The sequence below is a fragment of the Pituophis catenifer genome, unplaced genomic scaffold (assembly GCF_029215685.1).
Source record: "Pituophis catenifer annectens isolate HBS135680 unplaced genomic scaffold, rPitCat1.0.hap2 SCAF_7, whole genome shotgun sequence".
Taxonomy (NCBI): Eukaryota; Metazoa; Chordata; class Lepidosauria; order Squamata; family Colubridae; genus Pituophis; species Pituophis catenifer.
This window is the reverse complement of record NW_027256887.1, coordinates 71,455,106-71,467,137: the sequence shown is the minus strand read 5'-3', so window position 1 is coordinate 71,467,137 and position 12,032 is coordinate 71,455,106. Positions and strand designations below refer to the sequence as shown.

The window sequence follows — 12,032 nt, the reverse complement described above, 5'->3', positions numbered from 1 at the left end:
TCTTTCTAGTCCAACTCTCTGCTCAAGCAGGAAACCCTATACCTGTGATGGAGAACCTATGGTACGCATGCCACAGGTGGCACACGGAGCCATATCTGTGGGCACGCGAGCGTTGCCCTAGCTCAGCTCCAGCGTGCCAGCTGATTCTTCGGCCTTCTGGGCCCACTGGAAGTCAGGAAATGGGCAGTTTCCAGCCTCCAGAGAACCTCCAGGGAGGTGGGGAAGGCCGTTTTTGTCCTCCTCAGGCTCCAAGAAAGCTTCTAGAGCCTGGGGAGGGTGAACAACGGGTCTACTGGGCCTACCATGTCATCGCATGCTAAAAGTGGTTCAGGGTGCGGGGTGCGGGGGCAAAGGGCATTGAATTATGGGTGTGGGCACACACATGCACGACCCCCCGCGCCCCCCTCTTTTGGCACATGATGGCAAAAAGGTTACCATCACTGCCCTATACCATTTCAGCAAGTGACTGTCCACTCTCTTCTTAAAAACCTCCAGTGATGAAGCACCCACAACATCTGACGACAAGCTGTTCCACTGTTGAATTGTCCTCACTGTTAGGAAGCTTCTCCTTAATTCCAGGTTGCTTCTCTCCTTGATTATTTTCCATCCATTGTTTCTTGTCCTGCCCCTCTGGTACTAGCTGGATTTAAGCATTTTTTTTTTTGCCCTTCTGTCCTTCTCCCCTACAATTTTATCATCATAAATCTCAGAGTTGGTGCAACTGTGCAAATTCAAATTAAAAAAATGAGCCACTTCTGGCAGACAATATTACATAAAGTACAGTTTTACAAATTTTCTTTGCCATTAAGTCATTTTCTCTGCAAAGAACAGCAGTTAATAGTGGCTGCCCCTTATCTTGAACCTGCATAAAATCTATCTTTGCAACATTCAAATATTATAGTCTTAGGGGCATATTTTAAAATACGATTTCTGAACAGGCTGTTACATGTAGTCAATGATATAGTCAGGATCATTTTATTGCCTGGAATGCATAAACCCTAATTCCCACCCACCCACCCACCCGAAATTGTAATTTTATTGAGCTTGTTCAAATGATGCAAATAAACTCACACTGCTTTTTATTTATCTCTTTCATAAATTGTTGTGCCAGCCAGGTACATAAATAGGCACTAAGGACTAGCCTCTGGCTGATTGAACCACTTCATAGACTTCTACAATTTCATCAGAAATCCACCTAAATGGATTATAGTGCAATGTTAACAGCCCATACTTTGCATGCAAAAGCTGCCAAACTGAATCCCAGAGAATTGTTCCATGTTAGTGTTGGTAACAGGCAGTTAGATGGGTGAGTTGTTTAACCATGGCCATGCATGCTTAAAGTGCATACTGAATCAACCCATTTTCTGAGATTGTACCAAATTTCTTATGTTCCTATACCTGCACATCTTTGAGGGTACTTTTGCACCCTATATTATAGAGAGCACAGTTAATAATGAAATCTCATATTTCCCTGGAACTTTTGTACTGTATCATAACCACATCCACCACTTGTCTTTTTGCACCCCTGTTGAATACTGTGTTGTTATTAATAACACTGTAATACTGTGTGGGCCCCCAAATAGAGTCTATAAAATGGATGTGCTGTTCTTGAGTGGCTGTGTTGTCCCTGTGATTTTAATTTTAATCTTTGTACTTTCTGAAAGGTAAGGTAAAGGTAAAGGTAAAGGTTCCCCTTGGACATATGTGCTAGTCATTCCTGACTCTAGGAGGCGGTGCTCATCTCCGTTTCAAAGATGAAGAGCCAGTGCTGTCCGAAGATGTCTCCGTGGTCAGGATCGAACTGCAGGCAGTCAGCAGCTATACTGCATTCACTGTGTCACCACAGCTCATAATATCTGATGGAAGCCAAGAGCCCACAGGCTGATTGACAGAACTGAAGAGAAACTAGTTTGGTGTTGTGGCGAAATGCTAGGCCAGAAATTAGAAATGCTGAATTCCAGTCTTATCTTAGGTATAAAAGGCAGCTGAGTAGCTTTGGATCAAACCTTCTCCCTTAGCCCAACCCACCTCCCAGGATTGTTGTTGGGGGAAAAAAAGTGAGCAGAAGCATTTTTACCACCCTGAGGTGATGGAAGTTGACCAAAACCAAAGGGGGATAGAAATCTCTTTATGATAAAAATGTCCTTAGACTTATTTGACAGAACTACATTTTCTCTTTTAGAAAGAGCCACAACAGAGTTGTAAAAGTTTGCCCTTGTCATCTCTTCCTTACTAACTATGTGGTTTTGGATGTGACAAGAGAAAGATCTGGAAACGTACATTACATTTTAGAAAAGGCATACAGATAGTCCTCGACTTATGGCCATTTGTTTAGCAACCATTCAAGTTGGTTGCTTGAATGTTACAATGGCATTGAAACAAAGTGACTTACAAATGGTCCTTGCACCTAACAACCATCACAGCATCCTCACAGTCACATGATAAGAATTCAGAAGCATGAATTTACCACAGGCTCATGAGATTGGCATTTGTGATCTTCCCAGAAGGTTTCTCACAAGAATAGTTAGTAAGGGGAAGCTGGGTTTGTTTAACAACTACATGATTGCTTAACTATGGCAGTCCCCCCTAAAAAAGAAACAGATAAAAGGGGAATATCTGGAAGAGACAAGGGAAAACTTTGGTGAGGGATGTTCAAACAATACAACAAAAAAAGATAAAAGGAAGCCAGAAGATGAAATGTAACATATAACCTGTTTCCCCTTGAAATAAGACATCCCCAGATAATAAGCCCAATCGGGCTTTTGAGCGCATGGCAATAAGGCCAAGTGCTTATTTCAGGGTTCAAAAAAATATAAGACAGTGTTTTATTTTCAGGGAAACGTGGTATAAAAAGGAAAAAAAAGAGAATTGAGAAATTAGAGCGAGATAAAGGGTCGTGCAAACAACCATTAGAAAAGGGGATGCTAAAAAGATTTCAAGATGATGGTTAAAGATGAAGGATGATGAGGTAAACATTAGCAAATATAGATAAGATAGATTAATAAATGGGAATGGGAAAGTAAATATAACAATAATAGTTTTTTTGATAGCTTTTTAAATTACCCAGTACTACCCAGTACTCTTCAACATCTTCATCAATGACTTGGACGAGGGGATAGATGGGGAACTCATCAAATTTGCAGATGTCACCAAGCTGGCAGGAATAGTCAACACTTCAGAAGATAGGCTCAAGATACAGAAGGCTCTTGACAGACTTGAACATTGAGTGCTATCTAACAGAATGAAATTCAACAGTGAAAAAAGTAAGGCTACATTTAGAGAAGAAAAACAAAATGCACAGGTACTGTATATGTGGTACCTTGCTCAATAGTAGTAACTGTGAGAGGGAACTTGGAGTCCTAGTGGACAACTATTTAGATATGAGCCAGCAGTGTGCAGCAGCTGCCAAAAAATCCAACACACTTCTGGGCTGCATAAACAGAGGGATAGAATCAAGATCATGTGAAGTGTTAATACCACTTTATAATGTCTTGGTAAGGCCACACTTGGAATACTGCATTCAATAAGATGATTAGGGGACTGGAGGCTAAAACATATGAAGAACGGTTGCAGGAACCGGGTATGTCTAGTTTAATGAAAAGAAGGACTAGGGGAGACATAATAGCAGTGTTCCAATATCTCAGGGATTGCCACAAAGAAGAGGGAGTCAAACTATTCTCCAAAGCACCTGAGGGTAGAACAAGAAGCAATGGGTGGAAACTAATCAAGGAGAGAAGCAACTTAGAACTAAGGAGAAATTTCCTGACAGTTAGAACTAGAATTAATAAGTGGAACAATTTGCCTGCAGAAGTTGTGAATGCTCCAACACTGGAAGTTTTTAAGAAGATGTTGGATAACCATTTGTCTGAAGTGGTGTAGGGTTTCCTGCCTGGGATGTGGGTTGGATTAGAAGACCTCCAAGGTCCCTTCCAACTCTGTTATTCAATTCTATCCCTTGCGGGGTGGAGTCTGGAAATGGAGCTAGCAGAGTGTTTAATGGCTGGATGCCCTTCCTGTCACCAATGTGGAGTTTTTTTCAGCAGATATATTCTCATTGTGCCCAGAGAGAGAAATATCTACCTATACCTAGAATCGAACTCACAGTCTCCTGATTGTGAGATGAGAGCTCCACCTCTAGGCCACCGCACCACTCTTACTGAAAACTCCTATACTGAGGAATAAACCAAGAAAATCCAGCTAGATGCTTCTGTGACAACTATGGTAGGGTAGAGACCTTGATATAATAAATATAGCATAAAAACATTTATGAGACATGAGGAAAGAAAAGGTCAGCAAAGGATGAGATTCTGTATAAATGATATAAGGTCATAAAACCTCATCGCAGAAAAATGATGAAAAACAGGAACATGCATTGACCGTTTAAGAATTGAAATGTATAATAATAAATGTTTGGAGGAGTTTACGTTGAATAGGCATAGGGGGAAGGGACAGGGTAAAAAATGATTGAGAACAGACATGGACTTCCTTTTCAGATTCCCATCTTCCCACAAGGGTTCAAAGCAGATGACACAAACATGGTAAAATTCCAATCAAATCTGCAGTAGTTCTTCATCTTTAGCTGACAATTAACAATATTTTTCATCTCGGTAAGCATAGCTAAAATATTCTGAATTCCTATTGACAACAACATTTGTTGTTTTTGTCATTGGCATCTATTTTATGGTGTTATCACCATCACGTATGTTGGCAGTTCTCCTGACCATTGTTGTTGTCATAATTATTATTACCAAGGTGGTAATTATTTAACCAAAGTAAAGGAGTGGCAGGAGTTGCATTTCCCAATACTCATTTCCCAAGACCTATTTTTAACACCTGAAAAACAAAGAGGTCACTGAAAAAAAAGGAGTAGGCTACCACCTTTCCGACAGGCTGGGCTGTAACTTTCATAATCTCCCATTTATACTTCTATAAAAATCTTCAGGACATAAGATCTTTGGTTCTATAAACTGAAGATTATGGCATTTCTAAAGGCTAATGAGAGTCCAAGGTGATGTCAGGAAAGAAAAAAAAAACAATTGTATTATTGTTAGACCATTACTAGAATTTTGGATTCTAGAATGTGATTCAGGAATTGTTCCCACACAAATACTTTGGGTTCATGCATTCTGCTAAGCCATGCTAGATCGGAACCATTTTGAATTGTAGTCCAAAATATATTTAGTTTGCTTTACGATGTTGTGTAATCCCAGCCATTTGGGTTTGCAATCAAAGTTTTCCCCAAGGTGCTTTTTAAAAAGGCAACTGGACTTAGTTTTGCTTGAAGATGTTTCGCTTCTCATCCAAGAAGCTTCTTCAGTTCAGAACTGATTCAGTTCTATAGAGGAATTATTGATCCATAACTGTCTGGTTTGGCTGTGCAACCAAACAAGACAAGCACAGATTTCAACAGATAATTAGAACTGCAGAAAAAACAATTACTATCAACCTGCCTTCCATTGAGGATCTGTATACTGCACGAGTCAAAAAGAGGGCTGAGAAAACATCTACAGACCCCTCAGATCCTGGACATAAATTGTTTCAACTTCTGCCCTCAGAACAGTGCTATAGGGCACTGCACACCAGAACAACTAGACACAAGGACAGTTTTTCCCCCGAATGCCATCACTCTGCTTAACACTGAAGAAGAAGCTTCTTAGATGAGAAATGAAACGTCTTCAAGCAAAACAAAGTCCAGTTGCCTTTTGAAAAAATACCTTGGGGAAAACCATGACCTGGATTACTGAGAATCTCCATAGACAATCAAAGTTTATATCGTAAGCATTATCTGTGACCTGCCCCTTGATGATATATTCAATAAACCATGAGTAAAATAAAATATAGTTTAGCATGTTGTGGGAACACAACCAGTATTTGGACAAAGTCCTGTTGACATAAATCCAGGGGTGAAATCCAGCAGGTTCTGACAGGTTCTGGAGAACCGGTAGTGGAAATTTTGAGTAGTTCAGAGAACCGGCAAATACCACCTCTGGCTGGCCCCAGAGTGGGGTGGAAATGGAGATTTTGCAATATCCTTCCCCCAGGAGTGGGGAGGGAATGGAGATTTTGCAATATCCTTCCCCCAGGAGTGGAAAGGGAATGGGGATTTTGCAGTATCCTTCCCCTGGAGTGGGGTGGGAATAGAGATTTTGCAGTATCCTTCCCCCATGAGTGGGGAGGGAATGTAGATTTTGCAGTATCCTTCCCCTGGAGTGGGGTGGGAATAGAGATTTTGCAATATCCTTCCCCCAGGACTGGGAAGGGAATGGGGATTTTGCAGTATCCTTCCCCTGGGGTGGGGTGGGAATGGAGATTTTGCAGTATCCTTCCCCCCTGGGGTGGGGTGGGATTGGAGATTTTGCAGTATCCTTCCCTCAGGAGTGGGGAGGGAATGGAGATTCTGCAGTATCCTTCTACTGCCATGCCCACCAAGCCACGCCCACCAAGCCACACCCACCAAGCCATGCCCACAGAACTGGCAGTAAAAAAATTTGGATTTCACCACTGCATAAATCCCTACAACATATTGCTTAAGCGATGAAAGCCTTTCTGAGATGGAAGCTTTAGAATCAAGTTCTTTTGGATGTGAGAACAACTTTACCCATTCTTGATGCTGAGTCAATAATCCTGTATTTATTTACTTGGGAGTAAGTTATCATGAACTCACTAGGAATTATTTTTTAACAGGTGAGTTTAGTGTTGCACTTTCAGGATATCCTATACACTTCACCAATCTAAAAACCAGAATTACTGTATTAATTCTTAGTTTCAACTAAGTTTCACTTTGGCTATTTATTTTTTCCCAAAAATAAAATGTATGTTCATACAAACCTTGTAAATATAGGGCATGATTTGCTATATAGATAGGTTCCAAATGATGAACTGCTTTTAAAATACTAGAAAATGCATAGGCAAGTTATTTCAGAGATTTGCAAAGGAAGTTCCTAATTACTGTATTGAGCCAATGTAAATAAATATGAATTCTGTACCGAAAAAGCAAAAGGAGTATATAACTATCAATGGGGAACATTTGAGAAACCATCTCACGTATTGCCCAAGGTTGTAATTTAAACTAAGGAAGGCATATTATTTTAACAATTATTTTAAATTTCATTGCATAGACATTTTTGAATGTCAATGTGTAACACATCCTAAGGCACTGCACCCTCTCCGTGGGATTCTAGATGTGAGAATATGAGATAATAGCTTAAAAATGATTCATTTTGACAAATTCCTTGATATAATCAGAGTCAATGTTCAGTTCAAACCCTTGTTATGCTGAGTAATAGGAACTGGCAGGGAAAAAATCCAATAGAAGTGAATATTTGTAGTTCAGAGTTGAACTCTGAAGGTGCTTTCTAAGCTCGGTTGCTCATGTGCAGACCTTTTGTTACCCAACTAGGTAACATCATCATCGCAAGCAAGTGAGAGATTTGCTGCTTTATAATATGCAGTTAGCTTGTCCTGCCAGTTTTGGTTAGGATGCAGTTTGTTTTTTGGTCATTTCTTGATTAGAATCTTATTTTCTGCCTGATTATTTGCCTAGTCTTGATCCCTGCTTATCTGAATGTGGCTTCTGGGGATGTGTTGTAGTTCTTTTTTTTTTTCCTTCCTAGATTTATTATTGACTCTTTTGAATGGTGTGTAAATGTGGTTCATTTCAATATGTCAATTGATGGCTGTATTTGGCTGAATACTGTCTTTCCAAGAATCATCTAGCATTTTTGGATTTGGATTTAGATTTTGAAATTCAAAAATGTTAGAGAATTCTTAGAAACCTGAAATTCAGATACATGAATGAATCTGTACAGCATGCAAGCAAGCTGCATTCCCACAATGATTCATTAAAAAAAAAACATGGTTTAACAATCCAGCCATAATGGCTGGATTCACACAAGATGCTAACTGAACGTTGGCATGAGGAGAGCTGCATTAGAATCCCTGCCCTTTTAGTGTTATTAAATGTAAATGAGGACAGCATCCTTATGTAGCAAAAGAGGGGATTTTGATGGGAGAAAAGTTGTATTTGCTAAAATCCCCCAGTTAACCAGATTCTTAAATGACTCTGCCTTTATTATATACTTAAGTGCCCTTCATTTTCTTTAGTCACTGTTAGTTGCAGATTATTCTATGCCAAAATATTTGACAAGAATCTTTAATATGTGAAATTGGAAGACTTTCATGAGATGCCTTTGAGATACATTAATATTGCATTAATAGCCAGTACTTGTGAATAGTTAAATGGAAGGAAAATATTTTGTTTCAGAAAAGGGATAGTAGTAAGTTAATAGATGTAGTCATTTGTAGCCATGTCATATATCAAAACTACCTGAGCTGCACTCCAGGAAAATTAAAGCAAACATCAAATAAATTGACTATGAAGAAAACATTGGCATTTCCTTCTTAATCTGTTGTTTGTTTGATATTGAGTCGACAGCGATTTGTTTTGTCAAAAATACCCAGGAAGTTAATACGTTTGTACTGACATCATCTTTCATCAGATGGTCAAAATATCAAGCTCTCTAAAAAAAATCAAACAAGCAAACAAAGCTCTACAATAATTGCCTTTTTTTAAAAAAATATTCTCTGCAAAAGCGATTCAGGCAACACACTGAATACAAGCCATCAATATTTTAAAGCTGGCTGAATGGAGTTTTAAAGTCAATGAGATTAAAATCAGCTCACATGGGAAGTCTTGTGCTAGAGCACCGACTGGAAACAAAACCATAGCTATATAGAAAGTTTCCCTGGCACAGATGATTGTTCCTGACAGATGCAACAAACCTTTAACCTTCATGGTTAACCAACTTTGGGTTGGTTGAGTGATAGAGCACCTCAATATATTCTAAACCTGGTACCTTCCGGATTTGGACTACAATCTTCAACCAATGCTGTCTATAGGTAAGTTTCTCTCACTAATAGGTGTTGTACTCAGGGGTGAGCTTCAAAAATTTTAGCAAGGGTTCTCTGGCCGGTTGCTGAGTGGGCAGGGTCATGGTGGGTGTGGCCTAGTCGGCCTCCTGCACCATGGTGTGTGGGGGGGTCATTTTTGCCCTCCCCGGGCTCCAGAGGCTTTGTTCGAGCCTCCGGGAGGGTGAAAACAGCCTCCCCAGGTAAGCCTGTTTTTTGTCCTCCCCGAGCCTCCGTGTGCGCCCTGTACTTACCTGCATGCAAAACAGGCTGCGTGGGGACTCCTGGGAGGGGAAGGGCGAGGTGGGTGGGGCCAGGAGTGGGATTTGGGGGTTCTCCAAACTGCACAGAATCTTAGCTAATCTCCCGAATCCCTGTGAACCCCCAGCAGCCCACCCCCCTGGTTGTACTCCATTATCTCTGACAGACATCTATTAAGGTAAACCAGAGTAATCTGTTCCAATTTGCAACTAATCCTAAAGTTCAGAGAGATCTCATTTACTTCCTGTTATAATTACATGGCAGAAGTCGAAAGGTGATTTCTCCCATTGTCTGCCAATTCTTTCTTGAAGCTTGGATATTTTTAGGAAACTATCAACACCATCCTGGTTCTCCCATTATTGACTGAGTTTGCAGACTGCAGTAGGCTACAAGACCTGGTTTACCAGTCACATTGCTTGAGGTCACAAATTGCTAATCCAATACCAACAAAACACATTCAGACTCAATTTTCTTCAATCTTATGATGCAGTGAACTATAAATTAAACCCCACAGGCTGGGCTGGCATGGCATGGCATGCTAGTTTTAAATGCGGTTGACTAGTCTGTACTTCAATATTACAGAAACAAACAGAGATTTGGTACAATCTGTGCCCCGAATCAAACTTTCAGTGCTAAGATCTGGTTTAATGAAGACTCATCTCACTTTTCCTTATAGACACAGAGATTTACCACAGATGGGCTGAGAGAAGCAGGCAGGGGCCAGATTCAAACATGCCTAAATGTTTTTCTGAAGAACCATACTTCTAGAGCTCTTTGAAAATGAAATAGGGAGAGAATTGCTTGTCCATCTGGTCCATCCCTGAAAAGACTGTCATGTAGACTCTCTCTGGATGGCATCTCCTTGGGTGTGATGATGTTCACAAGCATCTCTGGATAGGTAAAGTCAATTTGAAAAAGGCAACCTTGGAGAGATTCAGATCCTGAATTTTAAAAATGACGATCTACCTAGAAGCTGCAGGTAGTCCTTGACTTAAGACTGTAACTGAGCCAGGAATTATGGTCATTTAATTTAATTTAATTTATCGAATTTCTATGCCGCCCAACTCCCAAGGGACTCTGGGCGGCTTACAGCAAAAAAATAATACAACAAATAACATAGGAAAATTATTAAACAAACATTTTAAAAACATTAAAAGCCCATGCATACCATTCATGGCCGTTCTGAAACTGAAGAACTGAAGAAGCTTCTTGGATGAGAAGCAAAATGTCTTCAAGCAAAAACAAAGAAAAGTTCAGCTGCCTTTTAAAAAAGTACCTTTGGGACAACCATGACCTGGATGACTGAGAATCTCCATAGACATCAACCATCTTCATTGTTAACTAACACTGCAGCAGATTCTGTCCTCTCAACCCACGCAGGACCCATTGCAATGTGGGACATTGTGATGGTCATAAGTGCAAGGACACATTGCATAGATTTTCAGCACTGCCATGATTTCAAATGGTTGTTAAACAGGCCAGTTGTTGAGTAAGGACCATCTATATTTACGTATAAGAACCTTTTGTTGTAGAAAATTTTAAACACATTGCTGCTGATTTATATAATAGAATAGGGGATTGTTTTCTAGGACCTTAAATTTTATGCAGCTAAAGGGGACATTTATTTTCAACTCGTTTTCTCCTTACCTCCCATGAGGAAGAGAAGTCCTGCCACATACTGCATAAGGCCTCGATCCCAGCAGCAGCCCAGCACCCCGATAATCCATCCAAATAGGATGATGGCCACCGCCATGCCCATAAAACCAGCTGTCATTCGGCGTAAATCTGCAATGTGAAATAAAGGTCAATATCAGTCATTGTTTGGCTTGATGATTTAAAAGTCTAAGCCTTACACTGAACATTTGGTGACCTGCTAAAGTAGAACTCTTCTCATGCACGTCATGTTAATGTTTACAAAAAGATTTGTTGCTTCATTGATTTTAAAGAATAAGAAATACAGAATCATCTGTTCTGTCGAGTTTCAAATGATCCTGCTTGTCATCAGATAGAAAAAAAGATGATAGCTACAAAGCTGGTTTCTTCTGCAAATATTATTTGATCAAAAGAAAGTTTACTTTTCACTAGCAAAAGACTAGTAGGGAGTTACAAACATGTTTTAATATTGCAGTTTTTAAAACTGAATTTGACATTATTTTTCCCTAAAATCAAGAGTTTTAATTTCATTCCCATTTGCCTCTTCTCAACACTTTCCATTCTGGCCCTTGTCAAGGATGACCTGCAACCCAATTATCCAGAAATCGCACAAGAACAAGTCTGAATTAACAAATAACAAAGCATGACCCCAAGACCTAGAGAGAAGAAGATATTTGGTTGTTGTCTCTGTTAACTTTGTTCTTCCACTTCTTTCTGTGATCTTCTTTAAAATGCAAATCCCCTTTATCTTATGTAAGTTGAGAAACAAGCATGTTTTCAGAAAAGAAAAATGTGAACAAGAATCTGCTTCGAATAGACAGAATGCCTCCATGCTCATGGGAGTACTTGCCTGTCTCTCATATTTTAATATATTCAATACTATGGATAGCAATTATAGATGGGACTATATATTTTAAACCAGAGATTAGAGGAGCAGTGTAAGATAGTGGCACCCAACTGTTTGGGCACCAGGGACCGGTTCCGTGGAGTTTTTCCATGGACTGGAGGGGGCGTAATTTAGCCTGCTGCCTGCATCCTATGGGTGGGGCTTTGCTTGTTTGTGAGACCTGGCGTAACAGAATGTATTGCAATAGACAGTTTTATGGCTAACTAAGATTATATTAGTAAAACAAGATGAGACAATGTCTGCATTGCCTTAATATGTTGAAGCGTCTTAAAACATGGCCACCATTCTGTCCACATCCATTAAG

At 39.9% G+C, this 12,032-nt stretch overlaps 1 protein-coding gene across 1 annotated transcript in view; it reads right to left on the bottom strand.

Moving 5' to 3' along the window:
• The window catches only part of TMEM178B (transmembrane protein 178B), a 368,543-nt gene that overhangs the window by 24,025 nt on the left and 332,486 nt on the right, over positions 1–12,032 (bottom strand). The window contains exon 3 of the mRNA XM_070947569.1: positions 10,816–10,953. Coding sequence (XP_070803670.1) covers positions 10,816–10,953 — 138 coding nt within the window. The remainder of the gene's footprint in view (positions 1–10,815; positions 10,954–12,032) is intronic.